Source organism: Pygocentrus nattereri, chromosome 5 (assembly GCF_015220715.1).
Source record: "Pygocentrus nattereri isolate fPygNat1 chromosome 5, fPygNat1.pri, whole genome shotgun sequence".
NCBI classification, from domain to species: domain Eukaryota; kingdom Metazoa; phylum Chordata; class Actinopteri; order Characiformes; family Serrasalmidae; genus Pygocentrus; species Pygocentrus nattereri.
Window position 1 is genome coordinate 44,783,275 of NC_051215.1, and position 26,645 is coordinate 44,809,919.

At 40.2% G+C, this 26,645-nt stretch overlaps 1 protein-coding gene across 3 annotated transcripts in view; it reads left to right on the top strand.

Annotated features, from left to right (window-relative positions):
- The first annotated feature begins 1,528 nt into the window (after nucleotides 1–1,528).
- zswim8 (zinc finger, SWIM-type containing 8) overlaps nucleotides 1,529–26,645 on the top strand; it is a 49,489-nt gene continuing 24,372 nt past the window's right edge. For 2 of the 3 annotated variants that reach the window (XM_017715815.2, XM_017715817.2), the window contains exons 1-11: nucleotides 1,529–3,674; nucleotides 9,749–9,902; nucleotides 10,447–10,541; nucleotides 17,263–17,435; nucleotides 20,849–20,956; nucleotides 21,475–21,556; nucleotides 22,600–22,720; nucleotides 23,181–23,382; nucleotides 23,835–24,010; nucleotides 24,876–26,016; nucleotides 26,523–26,645. In XM_017715815.2, coding sequence (XP_017571304.1) covers nucleotides 3,497–3,674; nucleotides 9,749–9,902; nucleotides 10,447–10,541; nucleotides 17,263–17,435; nucleotides 20,849–20,956; nucleotides 21,475–21,556; nucleotides 22,600–22,720; nucleotides 23,181–23,382; nucleotides 23,835–24,010; nucleotides 24,876–26,016; nucleotides 26,523–26,645 — 2,553 coding nt within the window. In that variant the 5' untranslated portion in view covers nucleotides 1,529–3,496. The remainder of the gene's footprint in view (nucleotides 3,675–9,748; nucleotides 9,903–10,446; nucleotides 10,542–17,262; nucleotides 17,436–20,848; nucleotides 20,957–21,474; nucleotides 21,557–22,599; nucleotides 22,721–23,180; nucleotides 23,383–23,834; nucleotides 24,011–24,875; nucleotides 26,017–26,522) is intronic. The other variant, XM_017715816.2, reaches the window with a different exon arrangement.

Sequence of the window (26,645 nt, forward strand, 5' to 3'; positions counted from 1 at the left end):
CTCACCTACATTCCAGGGCAGCAAGAACACTTTATTAGACATCGCCATAATTATTATTCAAACCTATCCCTATTTAGGGATACGATAATGTTAAATGTAAATGTACATGTCTGTCCATAGAAAAACATGTATCTCCAAAATGGTAACTTTACAGGAAAATATAAACAATGTTCATAACATTTAGTGCAAGACAGTATAAAGAGGTTTTATTTCAAGTGATTTTGGAGCATTTCTATTGATCAATTCATCATGAAATTTTGACAATTCAGTTCCATGTTCAAATGATGAAGATAAATAAAAAATGGACAAAAATGGAGATACATGTTTCTGGGACAGTGATGATATAAATGTATACATATTACATATGTACATATAAGCTGTGGCAAAACAAAATCTACTGAATGTAAATTGTACAAGTTTGTTTAATAATGTAATGTCATGAGAAAAATCAATGTGTTTACAACATGGATTGACATATTTGCCAGGTTTAATTGGTTTTAAGGTGCTAAGTTCACATATTACCGTGTGGCTTGATGGAACACCCAAAGAACAAACCCAGGACTAACCGTGAGTAACCAATACTCTGTCTTGAGATAAAGCCTGTTTGAATGGGCTCCATTTAAGGCTTAATATTGATCTGATCTATGAAGACAGTAAAGTGGAGAACAGTCATTCATTAATATTACACCAGAACTGTGCCGGAAGGCGCTGTGTACTGTATTACATTATCAGTCTTTGTTGCAGTGCAAAACTGTTTTTGTTGCCAAATAATGATTTTGACTTGTATTATTTATTTAAGTGACATGTCAGTAGCAACTATACTAAAATGTTATTCAATCACGAGACATAAATCATGTTCTGTGGAACTGCTCCTTCGTCAGTCTGTTATGTTGAACTTTGCAATGAGTCTAATTTTATTTACTGTCAGTGTTTGGTCATGTTACTATCCTCATTTGCCAACATACTTCCAACAGAGCCTAACTTCAGCTCTCTTGAAGGCAACAGACAAGCAAATAACAGCCAACTACAATGAAAACTGATCCTAGGGTGTGCCAGACTGATCTGTGTACAGAGTCTTTATTCACAGTGTTTATACATTTTCTTCCAAAAAGTGCCGCTGAGAAATTACATGAAAGAAAGTAACTGTGATTAGATTAAAAAGCAGTAAATAAAAAGGAAAAAGAAACCGAAAGAAGAGAAAAGACGCCCCAAAATGTTGTATTTTAAAGCACTGAGTCTATCATATGTTGTTACATGATGTTTCTTAACATGATACATGATGTACCTTTCTCTTTGTCCATCAAAGCAAACTGGCTTTAAACGTCACTGAGTGAGTGTGTGGCGGAACAACAGATCAGCTGATGGTGGCAAAGAACGTAGACTAGGCTCCAATTTGCGCACTTGCGTTCTACCTAGGCGGCCTAGCTAGTGCGTCATATTCCATCCGCTGAGAATGAAACGACGTAGCTTAGGCGCCCTAGTTAGGACAGAAGTGCGCAAATTGTAGCGCAGCCACCGCTCTGAAGCTTTCGAGTGCAGAGCCATCTTCCAGACCGGAGAGAGCGAGAAAAGGAGGGGGGGCACAGGAGCAAGAATTTGGGGGACCCCGGCTCAGATTGTCGGCTTTTTTAAGGCATTTTGGGATTCAGAACGATCAGAAGTAACCGTAGCGGGAACAGGACGTACGCCTGGAAATCAGGACTGAGAAACCGGTGGGAGATCGCGGGAGCAAACACAGTGACACGCTGTTGTAGAAGAAAGAAATAGGAGAGGGTATCTGTAGTAGTACAATCAAAAATACATAGCTAACCTAGCCAACCTAGCCATATTTGCCGGTGAACAAATGTCAAGCCTGTCTTGCGTGGTTGATGAAGTCGATCAGCTGAGCTTCGAAGCTTTGTTAACTTAAGTATCCAGCGACAATCACGACCTCACTGAATAAAGTAGAGCCGCGGAGAGGAGAGCGTTTGTTTTGAGAAGCTACTTGTGTGTTCAGCCTAGATTTGGGGAACAAGTGTTTCCTTCCTAACAAAGCTTTGTCAGCGTTAAAATTCCCTTAAATACCTTCTGGACTTATCGGAGAACATAAAACGTGTGTTGACAAGTCATATCAGCTCTCAAGGGTGTCATGAAACGCTTTTATGGCTGATTCGGATTAGCAAACTAGCCAGCAGCAGCTCCAAAACTATTTGCTAGTAGCTAACTAGCTAGCCGCTAGGAGTTAGCTAGTTCGCTAGCTAACCTAACTGGTCGTCTCTTGTCCGTTTGTTTTTCGTTTGAACAGTCTCGAAACCTCCTATACGAGGCATTCTAATATCGGGGAGTGGATTAGTTGATTTAAGCCGGTCGTGTTTACAGTAACCATAGGTCGTTGTTACAGGAAGGGCCTGTTTTTCTTCCCCCTCCTCACCGTTCGCTCGATGTTTAGCTCTTTATTTAGCCGCAGCTAGTTTCGCTAGCCGAAGGAAGAGCTATTGTGGGACACGGGCGAGAGAGAGAGAGAGAGAGAGAGAGAGAGCGGCTCAGCTGAGTGGATAAACAGGAGAAAGGGGGTCGCAGTGCAGGAAGAAAATAGTTAACTTTCTCGAGCGAGTTTGCAAACAGGTCCTCATCTCTGAGTAAGTACTTTCGTTTCACTACAACACTAACTGCATCGACAGTATGACTAGCTTGTAGTGCAGCATTTAGGGGGGTGGGGGGTGGGAAACTTGACAGCCCTCAGTGTAGGAGTCTGATAGCTCGTAAGGAAAGGCTTAGCTGAGTTACTCTTTATCTGCCATGCAGATTTGCTGACAAAAAGGTCCAACGCAACGAAACTTGAACATGTTTGTAACGTTAGTGAACGAGCCCTGGGATCAACTTACACAAATTAGTTCCTAATCATGATTATAATAGCAGAAATGTTCTTGCATTTATCTGCAAAGATGAAAAGTGTTATTCTACTTTGCTCTCATTGAGTCCAAGTGTAGCCCTATTGTCTGCTCAGGACAGAGCTTTCACTAGTTGTGCACATTACAGCTAGATGTTCGTCCTGTCTTTCAAGCTGTGTGTATGGGTCAGGGTTTGGAGTACTTATAAGATCTTAAGCAGTGGGAATACATTCCAAAAACATGGATTAACCTTACTTTAATGCAGCCTAAGGATCAGATGTGACTGTTGTGGTGTGGAGTGAATGGATGTGCTTTGACACTCGGTTCACGTTGTCACCATTAATAGCCCACATTTGACTGAAAAGAAAAGGCAAAAAAAAAAAAAAAAAGAAAGAAAGAAAGACTTGCTTTGCTTGAGAGACTTGGGAGAGTTTCCTTGCTGTGTTTTGGTTCTCTTCACCTCCCCCTCCCCCTCCCCCAGCTGCAACTTGCCCAGTGGAAGTGTGCTTCGCTCATGCAGGCTGCCTGGACTCCCTCTGTCAGCTGCGAGCTGTCCTCCCAAAGCAGCAACTAATTCCCCGTTGTTGAAGTCCTCAGCTTTTTTTTAATTGCAACCAGCGAATGTAATGGAACTAATGTTCGCCGAGTGGGAAGACGGAGAGAGGTTCTCCTTTGAAGACTCTGACCGTTTTGAAGAGGATTCCCTTTGCTCATTCATATCAGAGGCAGAGAGCCTCTGTCAGAATTGGAGAGGATGGAGAAAGCAGTCCGCTGGCCCGAATTCACCCACTGTTAAGATTAAAGGTAACTACAAAGCTTCTCCCCTGTGTTACGAAACAGTTTGTGTGCTCGTTGTCATTGTAATGTGAGCCCTCTCACTCCCTTGTGCCCCTGCCCTTACCTCTGACCTTAGAACAAAGCATATGTTATGAGTTGCTGGACGACACTGTCCCAAAACAGTCAAGTCTTTGGAAGTTGTTAACCGCCGGAGTGTGAAAGTCATTCCGGGAATCAAAACGCATGTAGAAGTGTGCCTGTAATTTGCCTTTAGAATAAAACTCCTTATCTTTTCATGTAGCCTGTATGAAAAGAGGACTAGAAGTTAAGAATAATCAAAATTCCTCGAATCTTGGCCACGCAGGAGTTCCTGGGGAGGGGGGGGCTGCAGTGCAGACAGTGTGTTCTGGGATATAGTTTCCTTAAAAAACTTCACATTTACTAACAGACTAACTCTGTCTGAACTTGTTGTCTTTGGAATACTTTACAAGGTTATTTTCAAGTATACAGGTGTATGTTTTTTTTTGCTGAATTTAACAAGTCATTCAGAAAATGATATTTGGCTCATTTGTGTGGGCTGGTGTTGCTGTGTACACTATGAATTCATCTTTTCTAATTAATTCAACAGGTTTTGCATGTTTCCACACTGATGTTTACCACATTTGTGAAGGCAAATGTTTTATGCACTTTTTTGATTGAAAATAGTTGTTAAGAATGAGTCGGTCATCGGTCAGCAAGACTCTGGTTTAATTGTATTGTTACTGAAAGTTCCTGGTGTTAGAGAGACTCTGACTACTCAAGACCCCGGTGTTGAAAAGTACTTCACTAGAGGTATTAAACAGGGCAACGTTAAGATTGTAAAAGCGAAGTTCTGCATTGTTGGAGTTTTGTGAGTAAAGGTGTGAGGGTAGTGTTTATTGGGTAAGTCAGTAAGGGGCTTTTTCTAGGCACAGGCCTTGTGGTGTTTGGATTGAAGGAGTGTTGGGGGTTGGGTGTAGTAGAGCAGAGGGAAGGCTGTAAAAAGAGCTTTGTCTTGGGCAGGTCAATGCCTCAGAGCAGGGTATTGTGGTTAAGCAATAAACCCCCCATTTAATGATTCTGCATAATGCTGCTGATCTTGTACAGCTTGCTCGCCAGACACCAAAATCCCCTCGTTTTTACTTGCATATGCTCTAGAAGTAGGCCTGAAGGTATTTCACGTGACCAAAGCTCCTTTTCTTTTCTTGGTGAAGGAATTGAGGGGACATTATCACTCAGTATACTTTATTTGGAATCTTGGGATGCTGTCCATCTTTATTCTTCGTCTGTTGAGTTACAGACAGTATGTTAGTGAGTAGTAGGGCATCAGACCTGTGTAATAAGAGACAGACACAGCTGTCTGCCAGCCTACTCAATGGGTCACCCTGGCTTAGTCAGCCTGTGACTAGATGTGATTATGCTACATGGCTTGGTGGATCCGAGTGAACACTCATTCACTCACACCTATACACAGTATCTGTTTCATTGTCTTCTACTGCACCACTTCTGGTGTGTCACATTGTCTTTTTATTTTAAATTTCACTTTAAGTGTGAAACATTCTCCCATTAAACATCCTTTGACAGACACAGGAGTTGGGGCCCATGTTATGATAAAATACTAATGTTGTGATACAGTAGTTCCAAAGGATCTGTTTAAAATGGTGCTGCAACGTATTAGTGAATTATGAAATTATTTCCATAAATCACTAATCAGTCAGTTATTAGTTCAGTTAATTGGGAAAAGAAATGGTGACATGATTAGTTTATCATTGTATTATGAAAGACATAGTGACGGATCTGCATTGCTCTTTAAGATGCCGTTTTAATGAGTGTGAAAGTTGTGCAAACAGTAAAAGAACAAATCATTTCCCTCTAATGATAAAGCAACACTAAATCAATTTTTCCCCTGTGAGGTCAGTAACATCTGATTTTACTTGATATTATTGACCACACAGAAACAGACTCCTTATCAGCTGTGTCAGACATGCCTGTAGCTCAACAGAGCAAAACAGCATTGACCACATGCACATGAGGCCAGCGTCAAATGAATCATCAAAACAAAACCGTAATCGTAATTTAGCTAGTTTTAATTCAGAGCCATTTGTCTCCGTGTTTGCACACTGTGAAATTAGACCTCTGCATTTAACCCATCTGTGCAGTGAAACACCCACATATATGCACACTAGTGAGCACACACACTAGGGAGCAGTGAGCACACTTGCCCGGAGCAGTGGGCAGCCCTATCCACGGCGGCCGGGGAATAATAGGGGATTAGGTGCCTTGCTTAAGGGCACTTCAGTCACAGACTTTCACCCGAGGGGATCGAACCAGCAGCCTTCCGGTCACAGGGCTGGTTCCCTAACCTCCAGCCTCTAGTTGAGATGAGCAGCTTAACTCATCCTCTCAGTCAATGTTGTTTAATTTTTGATTTAATGAATTATGAGAGTTAGCTGAAATGCGGACCAACACACTGTTTTTGTCTTTTGTCTGCAGTTTTAATTTCTTAGTTACTCACCATGCTGACCTTCTGCTGGCAGAGAAAACGTTGCTCACACGTGTGTGTTGTGATTTCATACAGTGCTCAGAGGTCTGTCTTTTTTAGATTATGTTTAAAGTGAAGGGTTTCCATATTTTTGACCCTACACTGCAGTCTCCACTATATTTTTCATTTTGTTTCATTTTCATTTCACCTTAAAATGGGAAGTGTAAGTGTTGTCATGCCAAATAAACGATAGCAAGATTCAGCACTAACATTTTTATTATTGATATTATCAGTGTAATTAGTTTGTTGTTGTAGTCCTCGTTCTAAATCTCCACATATGCTAGAAATCCCCATGTGTTTTGTATAGATTCAGACAGTATGTTGAACAATCCTTTTTAACAGAAATGCAATGCACTTTTTGACAAAGTGCATGGATACAAATCATATATATTGCTGTACTGTTACACCCTTACCTGATATATGGCTTTGCAGTACTGAGTGTTTGGCTGCCGGCAACACCTGTTTGAACTTTTGCCCGCTGTCTGCTGGAGGGCATGAGCAGGTGAAAGAGCCTTTGATGACTGCAGAGATCTCAATAGGTGATGATCAGAGTAGATGGCCAAATGGTGGTGTGTGTAAAAACAACCAACACATTCTAAACTACAGACTGAAGCCAATGGCACGGTTCCTCTTTGTTCTGGTCCCTACATATGGTCACCAGAGTTAGCTAGTGTGGCAGGAAGGCTGTCTTCTTGGCCTTAAGGCTATGGAACAGGCCTTCTCCTTAGGACTGGAGGATTTAGGGGCAGCGGCTAGAGTTGCAGGAAAACGATACATCTAAGGCCTGCATATTAATCAGCCACTGTATCCAGGATCCATGCTAGTCTGCCAGGTTGCAGCTCCCTTATTTTGTGCACAAAAAAAGAATTTCTTTCCATTAAATTTGGGGACCATTTCTACTTTCTCATTAGTAGTCTTACACTGTTGGCTCTTGCAATGTTGACATAGCCTGGAAAATGTACACTTTTTTCCCCTCAGTCTTCTTATCTTCATTCATATGGCGTCTTTTTTTTGTATCTGTTAGTTGCTAGAACTTCTGTAGATATATGCCTATACAGTGTCAGAATGTCTCATGTCATATGGACATGGGTTCACCCATGCATTTTGAGACATTACAGTAGCAGCAGGAGATATAGATATATATAAAGTAACACAGTATGGGATATTTTCCCTTTTGGTTTCTTGAACTCGTGTGTTTAAACTCGCAGGCAACCTTTTACAGAGCGAAGAGTCTGTTTTTCAGTGTTTGTGCTGGGCTTCAGTTAAGGTGTCAATATCTAGCGATGTTGTTAACGAACAGGTGTATTGTTTTGGCCATAGGCTGTATTGTTCAGCCCTTGTTTCTGGGAATGTTGGGTTTTTTTTGCTAGTTAATCCTGTGTGTCTTGGCTATGATGCTAGTGCCTTTTTCACAGCACCTTCTTTCTGTTTGACATGGTTTTCAATGTGCTAGTGTGCTTCACTGTGATCAGCTTATTGGCTCTGAGCACCTCTTGCACTCCAAGTTTATGGTATCTGCAGTTAAGTCCTTCTGGCAGGGCAAAAAATTGTTGGCTGTCCAGAAAGAAATCAAAAAGAGGGTTTTTAGTGTGTGTGGGTTTTTTTTTTAATGCCAGATAATTGAGTTGCTAGTTTGTACTTCCTAAGCATAAAGGGACAGCATGTTGGAACATAAAGTTGTGCATGACTCTTTTAATGCTGAATGTTCTCCAAGACTGAGGAGTTGGAGAAATTTAATGCAGATGAACATTACTCCTGCCCAAATTATCTAATAGAAGTCTAGCTATGACATGGCTGTGTTTTATGTGTGAAATTGAGTCAAGTATTGATGAGGCATTGTCTCATCCTACATGCTCTCGGGTCTAAAGTCACACAGGGCAGTGGATTACTGTGCCTTTGCCTCAAGCTTGTTTCCTGTCATAAGTGACACCCTGATGTTAGTGAGCGTTATTCAAAGTGATAAATTTAAGTACTTTACTACACTAAGTTAGTAGGGGGTAACACTTCATCCCTTTACACATCATTCAGTCTTACTGCTTTCCGATCAGTGTTCATATGTCTCTCGCTCAGTTTGAGCTGTTCTCTTAAGGATGGCAGTAGCATCACCAGGGAACTGTTAGATGGTTTTGCCACTTGGGAGCCCAAAGTGCTTGGAGAACAGTTTTGCATTCAACAAGCAGCAAACTAACAACAGCATATGTGATATAAGCAGTCACTGGCTGGAAAATGCAGGCACTGTTGCTCTCGCTGGGCACTAGAAACTACTTTCATTTTATGGAAGTCACATGATTTTTTAAATTTAATTTAATGTATTAATTCCTACATTTACATTATTCAAATAATGTTCTATTTAAAGTGCAGAGTTATTACAAAGTCCTTTTAATAGAAAACCTTTTGTTTATGGACAATTTGATTTAAAAATCTACATGGGATTAATTGCGGTTAACTATGAAAGACAATTCGATTAATAGTTTGACAGCCCTAATTAATACATTTGTTACATACATAATACATTGAGTTTTTTACAGACCTCAGCTTATCAAAACTCGTGCCTAAAGCCACAATTTAGGTATTGAAGCATAAACAGCTAGAACTGTCTTCTTTTCAGTAAAGTGATTTTTCAGTTAACAAGGAAGTCATTTTATTTTTACATTTTTAAACTTGACTCTCTTTCTGTTTCCCTTTTAAACATGTAATTTGTCACTCTGCAACCAATTGATTTAAGCTAACCTTGTTTTTGGGCTTCAAAAGCACTTGTGAGCCTACTTGTAGCTGTAGATCTTTTGTATTCATTTGTTATACTTCTTTACAGTCGCCGTTGGATTTAGTGAGGTTTGAACTCAGTGTTTTAAGTCAGGGGACATTTGAGTACAGGACCCCTTCAGGAAGCCGTAACCCTTCCGGATGTTCCGTGCTGGGACTTACTGGCAGCTGTCCTGCCCCAACTCTCTTTTCAAACCTCTGTATGTTCAGTCTGGCTTTGGGACAGAATAGGTTGCCTGAGGTCTTAAACCTCTCTTCTAAGGACTGAATGTAATGTAATTCAATTATTATCCTACTCTCCACCCTTCATCTCAAAAAGTTTGTCTGATCTACAGCCATCATTTGTGACTGCATTGTTTAGACAGCTTGTGTGATGCTGAAAATGGTCAGCTGTGATGCATATTGTGGCTTGGAAAAACGTAGTTTAAATGAGAGCAGTAGTTTTATTTTTGTCACCATGCCAGTGTGGTTCCTGCCCCCAAATGAGGTTATTTGATTGTTTATTTCACACTGTCAGTCTTGTGAGTTGCTAATGTGAGCCAGTACTCTTCAGAGAGTGGTGAGTAGTGCTTGTGGTTTTAAAAAATGTTTACTTGGTATAAACAAAATGTCCATAGTGGTGTCCATTGAATGCTTTTCTACTGTGCTGTCTAAGAAGAAAGAATTCCTTAAGCTATTCTTAGTCCCTCATTATTGTTGTATGAAAAACCTGTTCATCTGTACCTTCAATTGAAATGGCAGGTGAGAAGCACTCCTCAAATTTCTACTCTTGCCTCAGATGGACAGGTCATCCCGCTGGTGGAGCTGTCGGCCAAGCAAGTGGCATTCCATATCCCATTTGAGGTGGTGGAGAAAGTCTATCCTCCAGTCCCTGAGCAGCTTCAGCTCCGCATTGCTTACTGGAGCTTTCCTGAAAATGAGGAGGACATCAGGTGAGTTTGAACACTACTCATTGGCAGGTTATATTCAGAGGTTCTCTTGTTCAAACGAATACTAATGCAAGACTTTGGGTCTGACTTCTAGTCTTTGCTGCACTAAATAGGACCTTAAAGAGTTTCATACATACAATACATACATGGTTGTGATGTACAGTGCAAAAGCAGCTGTTTTGTTTTTCAAAATAGCTTTTAGTTGTTAAACATCATGCATGTATCTCTCTACCATGAATGTAATTTTAAAAATATTTTACAGGCTTTAAATACTTTGGATCTCTGGTTCCTATCGCCACGTCTGTGAACGTATTTGAATCAGAGTTCCACTAGCACATTTAAACTGTATTAAATAAGTTTTGTGTAATTCTTAACAATGTAAATATGGGAAAATTGTGAAAATGGGTGGAATTCCCCAATTTTAATCTTCTTGGGTGGACCAGGTTTGTGTTAATAAAGTAGAAGCATTTGTATGTTGGTGTTTGTCTTCTTCTGCTTTCCCACCTCCTCACTTTCTTTTTTTTTTTCTTCTTCATTCTCTCTGTAGGTTGTACTCTTGCTTGGCCAATGGGAGTCCTGATGAGTTCCAGCGTGGTGAGCAGCTCTATCGGGTGAGAGCTGTGAAAGATCCCCTGCAGATAGGTGAGAAACCTCATACTTGCCCTGCTGTGCAACACGTAGACTTTTTATCATTACCAACTTGAACATCGAAGGAACTGGCCCTTTTCAGATGAGATATTTAGCTCTAAGGCTTTTCTCTCTGCGTCCTTGAAAGCATTCCACACCAGTATGCTCATTTAAGTATCAGTATCACATAGTAAACAAGATTTACAGCTAACCTCCCTAGCTCAGAAAGAGCAAAAAAAAGCCTTAAGCACTCTGTTACATTGATCATGCTGGTTATTGGTGCTAACCTGGTCCCATCCCCACACTTCGTTTCACCTTCCTGAAGCACTGGCCTTTGGCACTACATTATGTGGTGGTCGTGCCAAACCCATCATTTACTTGGCCTGTTCCGCTCAGTGCTCAGCACATGGCTGGAGAGCTTCTCTGGTCTCCTTATGTCACTGCTGAAAATCTGTGCTCTTCTAAACACTGGAGTTGTTTCACTCCCAGTGTCTCTGGCAGGGCTAAATGTGAGTGTGGTGGGTTTGAACGTTGCCTTCGTGAATGAGTGTTATTGTTGGAGGTGGTGGGCTGCAGAGCAGCACAGGCTCATCTTCATGCAGCTGACATTGGTAAGGAGCAGTGCTGGCCCAAAACTGACCCTGCCTTTTCTTTCTTTCCCCTTGTCTCTTCTTTATTCTTCTTTACTTTCCCACCCATATGCTTACACACCAAGCCTAGAGAGTCGCAAAGCAGTGTAAATAGCAGAGGTGGACGAAGTACAAAAATCATGTACTTGAGTTAAAGTTAGGTGAAAATCCTCCAGCGTCTCTCTTGGTAAACCAGTCTTTTAATAGAACGTCATTAATTAGTGACGCTGACGTCTATTAAAATGATCATAAGCACAAAACACTGAAGGTAAACAGTTTCCATCAGGGAGAACCGAGTGGCTCTGAAATCACTTTTTACACACAAGCAAAGTTTCAGTTTAAGATTACTTTGTAAATATATATATTCTTTTACTGTATTCAGTACAAGTATATATATATATATTTATATATATTTATATATATATATATTTACAACTTTGTAAATATATATATTCTTTTACTGTATTCAGTACAAGTTGCATTTTGTAACAGCAGCATTCAGAATACAGCTATCTTTTATATTTTTAGGAGAAATCTGTTAGAGAAACACCTTTCTTTCTTTACAAGAAACACCATTGATGCTTATCAACTTTGATAAACTTATCAACAGTTTATCAACTGTTTTAAAATAATGACATCTAAACAGCTTCTTTACAAACCCTGGATTCACTGATAAATAACTGGCTCATTATATCAATTTATCTCAGTGTTACTGAACTATTTTGAGGGATGATGGAACTGAACAGTCTCCTCAGTAGTGGACATGTTCACGAGTGATAAGTGTAGTGTTGGTGGCAAGTAACCTACAGGTCATTAATTTAGGTTCACATAGCAACCCACTTCATAGTCAAATTTGCAAGGTTTTGTTACTAAGATATGGTGAATTGAATTCATGATACATCAGTGGGATTAAGGAAGCAGTACTAAAACCTGCTTTATTGGTATTAATGTAAATAATGCTTTCATTAGCTGCTGAGAACCTCTGTGCCATGATAAGGTAGTAGGCCCTGTTCTTCTTTATTAAAGTTTGTGTAGGTTTTTGTGAAATGCTTGAAAGGCCTGCTTTAGATCAGCATTTTAATGGACTTTAAGTCAGTGAGCCAGTACAAACAGAACAACCTCAGTGTTATTCACACTGTTATAGATTTACTTGTCTCTTTCGCATCATTTGTCACATTGCATGAACCAACCTCTGACTTTTAGATCAAAGATCTTCTGAGATTATGCTGTTAGAATTCCTGCTACAACTTCATCTATTCCTCAGTTAGGGATCCTGATTTTGGCTCATTGTTTAGTCTTTAGTCGATGTTTATAAACTTGTAGACTGTAGGGCCGTAACTAGGTTCTAAATTTTAGTGTGGTCTATTTTGCAGATATGTGGCCCACATCTCATGGTGAATAAACTAACAACAGAATGAGTAATACAGCAACCGTAAGCCTCTCCTTTAGGGTTTTTTTTTTTATTTTTGGGTTTGGTTTTTGCCAAATTATTGCTCCATTTTGTACCCATCCATAACCGTCTTTCATAAACTTTTTGACCCCAGTTACTCTGTTTGTCTGTTTATTTAATCTTTTAACTATTTCTGTCTTTGTTTGTTTTAGCTGAAAATACGTGTTGAAACATGCACTAATATAAGTGATAGTTTCCCTCTCTCTGTCTCTCTGTCTTTGCTTGTCTCTTTTGCATCTCTGTCTTTATTGATTACTGAAAAAGCACATATGAAACATATGTTACAGAAGGCTGTCCATACCAAACCCCAGCTAACGGGAAAACCAGCTACTCATACAGTTAATAAGACAAAATACAGTTTAATGTACCTGCAGATTTCTTAATAATATTAGCTACAGGATCTTATACCATCACTATGCTAGTTAACAGTGAACTTTCTGACATGGGTTGTAATATGTTATGAGTAGTTACCACAGTACAGCTTTAGATTCTCGTCTAATTACTAATATAGCGACTATGGAGCGTAAACTGTGCAGTTACTGGAGCTAGACTAAAGCATGGTGATTTAGCCAGCAACACTACGAGCAGTCCAAACAAAAAATAAAATATAAGGTTTGCATTTTACAATCTTAATGTGTGAATTGTGCTCATAAACTCTTAGTTATCTACATTTTTAGCATAGTAATGTTACATGTTAACTTAGCATGTGTGCTGCATACCTGGATATCTTAAGAAATCAAAATGACTCTGGTGCTCAGGGCAATGTAGCAGCACGTACAGAAATGAACAGAGCGAGCAGTCAGGTCTATGGCTGAGCCACAGCTGTTCTGAGGTCAGCTGAGAACCTCTCACTGCTCATTGGGTAGTTGCGTCGCTTTTTTTTTTTCCACACTGAATCTCATAAAACCCTTAAGAAACCTCCAAGGACCTCAGATTCCCAACGCTAGTCACGAACATCACAGATGCTGATTGCTGAAGTAATCGTGGCTAGCAACGGTTGCTAAGCAGTTATTGGAGGGTTGGGGAAAATAACAGAGCTTGGCAGATTTGATTGGTCACACTACAGTGACAGAACTCACAGTAAACAAATCAATTTTATATCACAAAAAAAGTAATAATAAATGTTGTGTCCCCATTTGGGGGGGATCTGTGTCACTGTGGCTGTGCCCTTGTGTTAGACTACTGCCTTATCATAACGGCTCCGTTTCTAAGCTTAATCTCATGAATGGAGAAAAGTGAAAAGAAAAAATCCTTCTTAAGCTGTCCTCATAGCTAGTTACAGCCATGCTGACGAGCCTAAAATCAAGGACGCAACACGTCATGGTATCGTTTATAAAACAGTTTGTTCCAGTTATGAAATCTGGTTCACTAAGCTATGTTCGAAGCCACTGTAAAATATTTGATGGACACACTCTTAAATGCATAGATGCACACTTGAACTGAAATGTGTGTTAATACACCAAGATATTAAATCCTGCTCCTTGAAAGGATTGCTAAACAAAGCAGCCAGGTTTATTCGTGTATATGAAATAAACAGCTAAATTAAACAATACTAAATACAGCCTACGTAATTGACTTTTTTACCTTATAACATGTGTTGAACAGTTTATTTATCGGTTAATTGGTTACTCATTTACATCCCTACCTGCAGTTGATTATGGGCATCTTTTACAGAAGCAGTCCTACAGTATTACACTCCCATTACACACACACACACACATATATATGCACTGATCAGGTATAACATTATGACCACCTCCTTGTTTCTATGCTTGTTGTCCATTTTATCAGCTCCACTTACTGTATAGCTGCACTTTGTTACAGACTGTAACTATAGCTACAGTTACAGACTGTAGTCCATCTGTTTCTCTGATACTTTGTTACCCCCTTTTACCCTGTTCTTCAGTGGTTAGGACCCCCATGGACCCTCACAGAGCAGGTACTATTTGGCTGGTGGATCATTCTCAGCACTGCAGTAACACTGACGTGGTGATGGTGGTGTGTTGGGGTGTGTTGTGTTGGTACGAGTGGATCAGGCACAGCAGTGCTGCTTTTACAGTTGAATCAGATGTTTTTTCCAAGTAATTCTGGGCCATGAAATTTACAGACAGTGTAAATTGCAACAGGCACTTTCAAATTATTCCAAATACTGAAAAATGAAAAAAAAAATAATAATAATTTGAGATTTTGTTCTGACAGCAGTGATATATAAATGGACTAGATGAGCAGATCACTAAAATTGTATTGTGATTTTGTTTGTTTAGTTATTTATTTACTTATGTGATTTGTCTGGTAAGGAAGGTTAATTCCACATCTCAATTTTTTGTGACACCTTACTCTAATTATGTAATTTATTCTAGAGGCTTGATGCTTTTTCCATCAGTGACTTTGTTTGTGCAAAAGAGTGAAATGTTTTGTGGCTGATAAATAACACTAATTTAAAATTTCTTGTGTTTGATTAATAATGCAAGCTTTTATTTTTATGGCTCAGATGATTAGTTCACATTTTAGGAGGCATTTAATAGAGAAATCCAAATAAATCTAAAGGAGCTCAAATTTTACACTCACTACTGTTTATGTACTGAGAAAAAAAGAAACTGGACTGTGAAAAAGTGATGTTTTAATACACTGGTCGATGCACTGACTGATTCAGAATCTCTTGGGTGCTATTAAAATCTCTCTTATTAGCTCATTAACCAAATGTTGCTGCAGTCTCTCCTGGGAGCAGCTGGAAGATGAATAAACTGCGCTCTCTAGATCTCAGCAGCACAGTATATCTGGCTATAGTTCTAATTATGCCAGAGGGGAACACGGTGAACCAGAGCAACATAGCTGGACTTTTCAATTCACATCTGCTGTATAACATCCATAAGAAACAATCCTCAGAGCTCATGCTACAATATGAGGGTTGTAGTAGCTGTAGTCCATACCCTCTCCTTTTCACTGTCTTAGGGGGAAAAGGCCACATTAGTGGAAAATGAGGTTAAGTAGTTTTTACCAGAATTGGATGTGACGTTTTGGAGCGCTCTTGCCCTGCTGGTGGCTGCGGAAAAGAGGAAGTGGGTCAGGAAAAGAAGGGGCTTTGGCAAACAGGTAGAGTTATAGGGAGGGAGAGTGAGGGGGAATGGAGTCGAGTTGGCCCTGTTGAATCAGGAACTTTGAGCTGAAACCACCCACTGCCCCCCTCTGTCTGAGCTCGCCAGAGGAAGGCTGGCTGTGCTCCAGTGGTAAAAGCTTTTGGCCAACCCCCACTCTCTTACTTCCTTGCATGCTCGTACTCATTCTCTCTCTCTCTGTCTCTGTCTCTGTGTCTCTCTCTCTCTCTCTCTCTCTCTCTCTCTCTCTCTCTCTCTCTCTCTCTCTCTCTCTCTCTCTCTCTCTCTCTCTCTCTCTCTCTCTCTCTCTCTCTCTCTCTCTCTCTCTGTCTGTCTGTCTCTCTCTGTCTCTCTCTCTGTCTCTGTCTCTCTCTGTCTCTCTCTCTGTCTCTGTCTCTGTCTTTGTCTCTCTCTCTCTCTCTCTCTGTCTCTGTCTCTGTCTCTGTCTCTCTCTCTCTCTCTCTCTCTCTCTCTCTCTCTCTCTCTCTCTCTCTCCCTCTCTCCCTCTCATATATGCACTCTGTCACTCTGCATATAAAAATAACATTTTTCATTTCCTGCAGTGTAATGACTGCTATTAGTTTTGAACATGCCACAGAATCAAAAAAATTAGACACCATCATGTCACAAAGGTTTCAGAATGCTTCTTTGGACAGAGATTGTAGAGGTGGTGTTCTTCTTCTTCTTCTTATTATTATTATTAGTATTATTATTAATATTATTAATTTAGACTGCATTTTCTAAGGTGCTGTTACAGAATGTGTCAGTTAAAGTTAAAGATTCCATATCATGGAAAACATACTATTTACTCCCCTGTCCAGCCTGTTTTGAATTTTCTGTGTCAAGATGTCACCGAAACAAGCAGATTTACATTTATGCACCTATTCAACCTCTAGCATTTTAGCCCTTCTCATTCACACTGAAGTTATAAAGAGTGTTTCAGCGGGCACTGCTTCTTGAATGAGGCACAATACAGGGCGGCCAGTCAGAACACCGATATCGGTTTTCAAGGAGCAGTAACAGAAACGGCATAAGGGATGAAGTGAGGTTGGAAAATGGTCACATAAAAATGATTACCAACTTGTTTTGGTGTGTAAAAACACAAAAACATCATAAGAGGATCTCAAGGAAAGACTAAAATACAAGAAAAATGCCCTTTAGTTCAGTTCAGCATCGTGGTTGTTCCAGGATATGACTAATAATAATGTTTTCTCAGTGACAGAACATGCAAGGTACAGGGTTAAGCAATATTACAAAAAATATGATTGAAAATGTTTTCACAGTTTCACAACTGACTATGTTCTCTTTTCAATCAAATACACAGTTGGTCAGAGTTCTTTAAAGTACTGATGATGGAATGTAATCTAATGTAATTTTCAATGGAAAAGTAAATAAGCAGAAATTGTTGTTCTAAAAATTGTTGTTCTTGTCATATTTCCCACCTCTACATGATATACACATGCTGGAAACAGCATAGACAAGCTCTAAAGTGCAGTGACTGTGTTATGTATGTGAGATGTGTAGACTCACTGTTCTCTTGTTTATATTCTTATATTACACAGGTTTCCACCTCAGTGCCACTGTTGTCTCACCCCAAGCTGGCCAATCAAAGGGTGCCTACAACGTGGCGGTCATGTTTGACCGCTGCCGGATTACTTCCTGCAGCTGCACGTGTGGAGCCGGGGCTAAATGGTGCGCCCATGTTGTGGCGCTTTGCCTCTTCAGGATTCACAATGTGAGTGCTGTTCCTCCATAGATTTGCAGATCAACTTCATATACTCATCTAAGCTCAGTTTTGTTATCATCATACGTTGGTTTTCTGCACCTGTCACTACAGATTTTGCAGTGATGTTGTATATACAATTTCATATCATATGTATTTAAACATCCATGAGTGATTTGTATAGCATATTATAATATAGTATTGTAATCTAAACTACTTTTGCTAGCCTTTGTTACTGTATCATGTTAGGTATTTGTGAGGTTATTAGTAGTTTTGCTCAATAGCTGGAGAGGGAAGCACAGCTAATGATATGAGCAATTTAGATATTATCAATAAATCATATCTTCTTGTCTTCAGGCAAATTATTTTAAAACTGTCCTGGTCCTGTAATCAATATAAAAATTGTAAGCAATTATATATCCAACTTTTTTTTTTCTTTCTTATTTTGTAGTCTGTTCTTTCACACAGGGTACATGCTTCTGGGTGGACTGTGCCTATTCCTTGACTTGCAGGCCAGCCCCAGTAAAGGCATATACAGTTCATCAGAATGCCCATCGTGTATTGTGAAAATTCCACAATACCATGATGATGATGAAAGAAAGCGTCATAGTGCACTACTAGTCTTTGACTTGCGTGTATCTCTATCAGTGTGCGGTTAAAGTGGGTGTGAGAGTGCTGAGAGGCTTTTGATTAAGTCTGAAGGCTCCCAGTGGAGCACAGAGGGTGGAGGCAGGGATCTGCTCTGTCCTGATATCCCCCTGTTGGAGGGCCCTGCTTGGCCAGATAGACCCAGCAGCCCAGGTCGTGGGTGGCTTTTAGTATTTGCGTGTTTGTGGGTGGGCTCCCTGTCTTCTTCATGCTTCAGCATGGGGAAATTGTAATGAGCTTATTTGGAAATAAACTTCCTCACACTTGCACACTTTGTTTGTTAACAGTGAATGCATAGCATAGTTTAGACGCTTGTCTGTATAGAAACACGGAGAGAATTACTCACTTTTAATTTATCAGATTGAATTATCTGATGCTTTCCTCTAGCTGAGAACATAATGTGTTCCACAGGAGTTTTTTAGACCCATTCTTGAAAACCTTCATCTTTTCAGATTCACTTGGTATATTCAGCTTAAGGCTCTCAACGTTACGTGTCAGCTTTAATATGTTATAACTGTAGGTAATCTTTGGAAGAATCAGTAGCTGTTTTGACTCCTGTCTTGGCGCTCCACATCTTTCTCATGGAGGCACATAGTTTTATTGAATTGTTCACAGCTACAGTGTGACTTTTAGAGCCACACAGGCTCCTATCTCGTCTTCAAAATTTAAGACCCCAGCGTTGACCTTTAGCAATCTGGTGGGTGAACTGTGAAACCAGCAATAACCCACAGATCTGGAGGTATGAGTCTTTCATTGCCATGACCTGCACAGGTCTCTACATAACACTATATACTGTGACTTGTTGTTTTTGATTATTTTTGAAGAGCCTTATTTATAAACATTTACCGCACAGGATGCAAAGATAGAATTGCAATAAATTCACTAATAGCATGTACACTTCAGTAGGGAATAAATGTAATTTTTTACTATGGTATTAAAGCAGTAGCGTGGGCTTGTAGTGGTTTTCACACCTTGTGGTTTGACTTTAGCATGAGTTGTCATGCTTTCTGCTTACATGTGCATTGCCCACAGTCTAGTCTGTGTAGGTTATGATTATACATAAAATTGCCTTCTCACACTGCATATGCACATTTTTCCAACCTTTTAAGTTGTTTTGTACCTAAAGATTTTGATTTATGACTTTGAAGAAGGGTCAGCCAAACTGATTGTATAGCTTGATTCTATTAAAAGACCTATCCTTACCTTATAAGTACCCATTGAAAATATTGTTAACCAAACCCAGTTGATTAAGCTTTGTAGAACTTTCCTAAATGTTTCCAGCACTGCTCAGTTTTTCTGGACCCGCACTTTTACCTTTCTCTACTTGCAAATTCCTGTTTGAACTCAAGTTTCACAACTTGAGCACAGACACACAAATGCGCTGAGACATCTCAGATATATTCTACATCAGTGGCTTATGGCACAGCCTCTGCAGAACGTTCTTTATTTCCTCACTGTGAGCCAAAGAGAATTAGCTCCTCTCAGCTCAAAGTGCGTCTGTCTGGGTCTCATTACGCATAGCGTGTTTGCAAATAACCAAGTTTTCAGTTTGTGGTGAAGAGTGAATGTGGGGGAGGGCAGTCAAGTGACTTTCTGCCCTTTAAAATTGCACCATATATCAGTAAGCCACAGATCATATGCGGTATCCTGCAGTGTGCTGTAATTAGGAAGTCTTAAAGCACAGCAATATAAAATTAATAATTAATAATAAAAATAATAATTAAGGTAAAATTAATGTAAGATTTAGCTGTATGCTCAATGGAAAAATTGGTGACATGCAAATAAGACACATCTACAAATTTGTGAATGTTTTTGTAGATAAAGACAGGCAGTAAAGTAAGCATTACACTAAAATGTTGTGTATAATTTACAGTATTTACTTGCCAGTCATTAAGCATACAAATATAGTGAATGCATGCCTGTCTTTTCCTTATTGAGTATTACTTATCTGTAACTGTGAATATGAAATAGGCACATGGATGATAGCTAGAAAATTTGGTTGTCATTCAAGATGTCTTAGATTCAGTAACATGTGTTGCCCATGTCCACTGTGGTCACTTTGTTTTTTTTGTTTTTTGTTTTTTTTTGTATTTTTAAATACAGATTGTCTTCTCATTCAGATAGTTAGTACTATATTTTGGCATATAATAACTTCCTGGGGGCCTTTTACTCCATTGCGTAGGAGTGGGTAGATTTTTCTTAATACACTGTCAAACTTGGTCTTTGCTAGTTTACTCAGAAATGCTACATTTGGATTACAGAGCTTTGCCTAAGAATCCTTGCTTAGTGCTGTAATGTTCAGATCTGTACTGTTCTGCTGTGCTTGTACTGAATGCTGTAATTCTAACGTTAATCACATGGATACCACCAGGTTTCTTCACTTTTTATTAATATAATAATAATAATAATAATAATTTCATATCGACTGCCATGTGCTGAAATGTATTATTTTTAATCATTTATGAAGGTTTAATGGAAAATCTAATTTTTGAAACTGAAGTGAAATATGGCTTGCAGTGTTGAAACCCTAGGCAGGTCAAACATTGCAAAACTTTAATAATAGCATTGATGTTCCTGATAAAAATCTGTATTAAAGTCAAATGTTCTATATCTAAAATTCATCAACCTATGTCAATTGTGGAGAATTATTAGCCAGACTAAAGTTCTGAACTAAAATATTAATAGATGTACGTTTTACATTCTCGCTTCACCTATTATTGTGATTCACATATTAATCTTGTGATTAAATGGCAGTTTGTCTGTGTGTGTTCTTATAGGCATCTGCTGTGTGTCTGCGCGCCCCCGTTTCAGAGTCCCTGTCCAGGCTACAGAGGGACCAACTTCAGAAGTTTGCACAGTACCTCATTAGCGAGCTACCACAGCAAGTGGGTGGATTTTTAGTCTCTTTTTAATGGTTTAATAACCTAGCTGGTCTTGAGTACTTTATATATCTGAACTTGCTCAGTCATATGTAACCAAGAGGTGCAAAAGCATCTGTGATCTTTTCATGTAGTTGTCATTTCTGCAGTTTCAGATAAGCGTGATATTTTAGAGCTTCGTCTTCATTTGAGAAGCATTTTCAGCCTTGCGGTTTAGAGAGAACGATGAATATAATATGAATATGAAGATAGATGATGAATATCATTCTTATAATACAGATTGAACATATTATTGCTGACAATAAGAAGCTCGCAACTAACTACATTAAAGTATAGATATTTTTGAGCTATTTGAAAAGGCCAGTTTTACTTTTTTTTTTTTTTTTAAAGCACTCTATTGTAAAGTTAAATACCTCAGAGATCTGCCTTTCCACCTTTTAAACACTGTATACAGCTTAATAACAAGCTGAACATGTGCATCTGAAACATGAATGTGCATCTAAGACTTTGTTGTGTGCCACCAGATCTTGCCCACAGCCCAGCGTCTCTTGGACGAGCTTCTTTCCTCACAGTCAACTGCTATTAACACAGTATGTGGAGCTCCAGGTACGGTCACCTCTTTTATTATTGTGATTGGTGCTTTGCTGTAGATATCAGTATCTTTGAGGAGGACTGTTGGTTGTGCTCCTCAAAAGGCTACAAAAGACCATGGTAAATGATTATATTATGTGGTGTTGGGCATTGTTATTGTTCTGGCCTAGAATACCCACTCAGAATTAATTGTTTCTTAGGTGTTGCTGGAGTATAAAATGCCAATGAATATGCATGTGTGCGAACACACAAAGGCACCAGTGAAAGTCACCCCCAATATTACTTGTACTTGGAATGAAGATCTAATTAATAGAGTAGTATCTAATGTCTACTATGTTAAAATGGGTCAGACTGCCTGCTCTGTCGGTCATGTACAAATTGTTCACTAGAGCTTTAACAAGGGACGCTTTTTTCTGTTTCAGGCTGAGTAAATTCAGCTCAGGTGTACTACGCTCCACAAAAACAGCAGTTAACAGCATTTATTTTACATTTACATTTCTAGATATAGATTTGGCAATATGTTTAATTCAAAGTAACTGACGTTTGTAGGCAGAATAACAGTTCATGCTGGCCAACATCAACTCTCCATAACAGTTGATGCTGGCTAGCTAGCAATATAATCAGCACTACTCAGCTTTACTAGTTAGCACTGTTCAACATTCAGAAAGTGTTGTTATAAGCTGAGTAGTGCTAACTGGGATAGTGAGTAATAATGTTAGTATTGCTAGCAGGGGCACTGCAAACAGTGCTCAACTTGTTGATTACAAGACAGCTGTTGCAAAAGCATAAAATAATTGAACTTCTAAAAGGTCAGCATTATTTGTTATGAGCTGGAACAATGCTTTAGATATGAGTGGACTTTTTCATGCATGCCTAGTCCTACAGTTGAAATATAGGTTTTTATTTAACACTACGTAATTACAGATGTGTTGCTATGATGGCTTTGTGGAAACCTAAGTACTACTAGGACAAATATTTCTCACTACGCACTGTAATGTATAGTAGTGTATATAATCCATGTAAGATAGCTAGATACTCATTTAGTTACTGTTTTACAGATCCTACAGCTGGACCTTCGGCCTCTGACCAGAGCACCTGGTACCTGGATGAGTCTACCCTCAGTGACAACATTAAGAAGACACTGCACAAGTTTTGTGGCCCTTCACCTGTAGTGTTCAGGTATGTACAATAAAACTGAAAGGTAAGGGACCTTTTTGCCACATTGAAAATTTCAGTTGTTTATCCAATGTGGTCACAGTATAACATTTGGAAGTGTTAATCATAACATGTGAAGATGTTTGTCCAGCTTCATGTTGCTGCCCATGTCTGTGAGTTTGAAGTTTGTCACCTATTGCTATTGTATAGTAGGTCTTTTTGACCGTCTTCTTATTAAGCCCCTTACCCTTTGAATTGGATGTAAACCACAGGTCGTATTTCCATTCATGAATGGAAAACAAAAACAGTGGATGTGATAACTTCTCAGGACTTCAGGATTCTTATGCGTTAATCACCAGTCTTCCCAGTCTGTCTGTGTGTGTGTGTGTGTGTCACTGTTTATTCATAAATCATTGTAAATCATTGTAGAGCTGTACTACTGTGTGCTAAACATCTGATGATGTTGTTCTCTTTTTGTTTCTAGTGATGTGAACTCCATGTATCTGTCCTCCACGGAGCCCCCTGCCGCAGCTGAATGGGCCTGCTTACTGAGGCCCCTTAGGGGCAGAGAGCCAGAGGGCATCTGGAACCTTCTATCCATCGTCAGGGAAATGTTCAAGAGGAGAGACAGCAATGCTGCCCCTCTGTTAGAGATTCTCACTGAGCAGTGCCTCACATATGAACAAGTATGGGAAAAATGCTCATTTGTTTCCTCAAGTCCTGTATGGCATTAAGGGAGTTTATTGTTTGGTAGAAAAGCACTAGAGATGCACTGATACCAGCTTCACTCTCTGTAGTAACATGTTTTACAGAAAAATAATTTTTTATGCTTTGCATAAAATTTGATGGCATTATCAGCTTGAGAGCAGTCATTAGACAAGGTCACTGAGTGGACAAGAATGACACAAGGTATCCAGTTGCAGAAGACTATATACCCACCACAGACTAAAAGAAGAAAATTGGTATTCAGGATAAGATATTGGCTATTAACATGCCATCATTGCATCACTAGAAAACCAATTATCAATAGCCGAAGCATGGAATTGACAGTACATTCAAGTCCTGATGATATATTACAACACATTTCTCTTTGTCTCTCTGTCTGCATTTTTTGCTCTCTTTGTCTCTTCCTCTACAGATCATTGGTTGGTGGTACAGTGTACGGACGTCTGCATCCCACAGCAGTGCCAGTGGACACACAGGCCGCAGTAATGGGCAGACGGAGGTGGCAGCTCATGCATGTGCCAGCATGTGTGATGAGATGGTGGTGCTTTGGAGGCTGGCCGTGCTTGACCCCACCATGAGCCCCCAGAGGTGAGGCGCCTAAAGGTTTATCAGTAAACCTATACCTCCCTTCCCCGTAATCAATTTTTTTTGTATATTTCTTTCTGTCTCCCGTTTATCAAACAGGTAACTGGGTCAGTTTTGTGCGTCAATGAAATGATCAGGTTAAATAGGTGCTTCAATTCACAAGAGATGAGATACAATCAAAAATCAAATTGCAACGTCTAAAATGATCTCGGCTCTCAGACCCCTGAGTCTTCTGTCACGTAAATGATTGTTCATTGAAACCATGATTTCAGCCTCTCTGTGATTTCACATAGTACTGTTAATGCATTCCATTTACCCAGTTGCTTGCTAAGTAGTAGTGTCTGTGCTCTCACAGTGGACAAGAAAAAGCACTCATTTGTACGTACTTCTTTGTGATTTAGCACAGTAATTCTTAAACCTGTCCACAGGGAACCCCACACGTTCCACATTTTTGCTCTATTCTTATGTGTTGGGAGTTGGGATGGAACAAAAATGTGAATTGTCTTTGGGTATTTGAGGATAGGTTTGAGAACCACTGTGCTAAATCACAATGAAGTGTGCACAAATGAGCTTTTTTTTTTTTTCTACAAATGAGAATTTTATTTGTGTCCACTGTGAGAGTCCAGACACCTCTTAGGCATTCCTTTACATGTTCATGTGAGAAGTATGAAGTGTATAAAATATGATTACAGTCAGTCACAATAAGCTGTACAAATTCCTTAAAATAATAATTGTGCATGATTGTGGTGACAGTTATTTTAAGGTGCCACTTAAAATATATTGCAAATTTTCTTATTGTTCTTAATCTGATGCAGAAACATAAATTTAGCTTCATGTGATTCATCACCCCACCCCCCCCTTCATATAGGCGTTTGGAGCTTGCTGCCCAGCTCAAGCAGTGGCACCTCAAGGTGATTGAGATTGTGAAGCGTGGACAGCACCGCAAGTCCCTGGACAAGCTCTTCCAGGGTTTTAAACCAGCCGTCGAGTCCTGCTACTTCAACTGGGAAGTGGCTTACCCTCTGCCAGGCATTACCTACTGCAGCACAGATAAGAAGAGTGCCTCTTTCTGTTGGGCCAGGGCAGTGCAGCAGCAGAGGGGGGCCAAGGTAGGGACAAGTGGGGAACCTTTAGAGCCTGGAGGAGCAGGAGGAGGTGGGCGTGGTGGGGGAACTGAAGTAGGAGGTTCTGAACACAGATCACGTAGCAGCTCTCACACACCTCAGCAAGAAGTGGCTGTGCGACCCAAGGAGACCATTGTGAGCAAGAGGAAAGGCATGTCAGGAGTCAACAGTGGAGGAATGTTGGTGCGGTTAGGTGGTGGAATGTCCTTGTCTTTAGATGAAGGTACAAAGGGCACATACAAAGCTGGTGGTTCCTCATCTTCAGCTAGCAGCAAAGCCAAACTGACCCAGAGCAGCAAGAGCTCATGTGGAGGCTCTGGTGCTGTTGGAGGGAAGCACCCCAGTGCTAAGCGGCGCACCAGTAGTGAGGACAGCTCTCTGGAGCCTGATATGGCTGAGCTGAGCCTGGATGATGGCTCAAGCCTGGCCTTGGGAGCAGAAGCAAGTAACACGTTTGACTTTCTGCCACCACCGCCGGAGATGCTGCCCTCACCTAGCCCTCTGCTCCGAGAACCACGCAAGTATAGTAGCAGTAGCAACAGTATTGCCAAGGACCGCACATTTGAGGGTAAACGTGTCACGCACTCAGCAATACCACTGGCAGCAGATGGACCTCACTGCTTCTCTAAAGAGAACCCCATGGTAGTAGCAGTAGAGAAAGAAGTTGATGTAGAAGCAGAACTTGAGGAAAATGGAGCTGATGAGGATCCAGTAGACGATGCTAGGCCCTCTACATCAGCAGCTATGGCAGTCCCCGTCACAGCCAAGGCTCCTCGAGACCGGAGAGAGGGTGATGGAAGCAGCACAGCAGGGACTCCTGGCCCACAAGGCCCAGAAGCAGCAGCAGCAGCTGGTGGGGACCCCGTTGGTGAGGATGACTATCAGGTAAGGGACTGACGAATCAGAAAGTCTGGATTTAGTTAATTTTTGTAGTCTTAGCAAAGGAAAGTTTTAAAAATGTGTGAACCACTGGCCTAGACAAATACAACTTTTCATGTACACCTACCAACCACAGTTGGTTTTCTGGTACATTAAACCTGCAGCGAGATACTGTTGCGAAATTGATACTGTTGCGAAGCTGAAGTCAGATTCTCTTTCGAATTTTCCTGGTCCACCTTAAATGTTGCTGCACTGCCATTCTGTCGCCTCAGGCAGAATTGAAGGTGTAACGGGAAAATTCGAGCAAGAAGCTGGAGAATAAGAAGCGACTTCAGCTTCATACAATAGTTGAACACTGGGAGACTTTTTACAATAAACTGCTCTACTTTTGAGGAAAGGTTTTCTGGCAGAGATGAGAGGAAAGCAGCTATAGCTGAAGCTTAATGCAGAGCAAAGCAAGTCTGTAGACATTTCAAAGCACATCATTCAAAAGTTTGCTCTTCTTTTACCAGGCCTATTATCTCAGTGCTGCTTCTGAGGAGGGGGCAGAGAGAGGAGTACCAGACAACAACCATGAAGAGGAACCAGACATATTTGCTGGGATCAAACCTCTGGAGCAAGAAGGGCGAATGGAG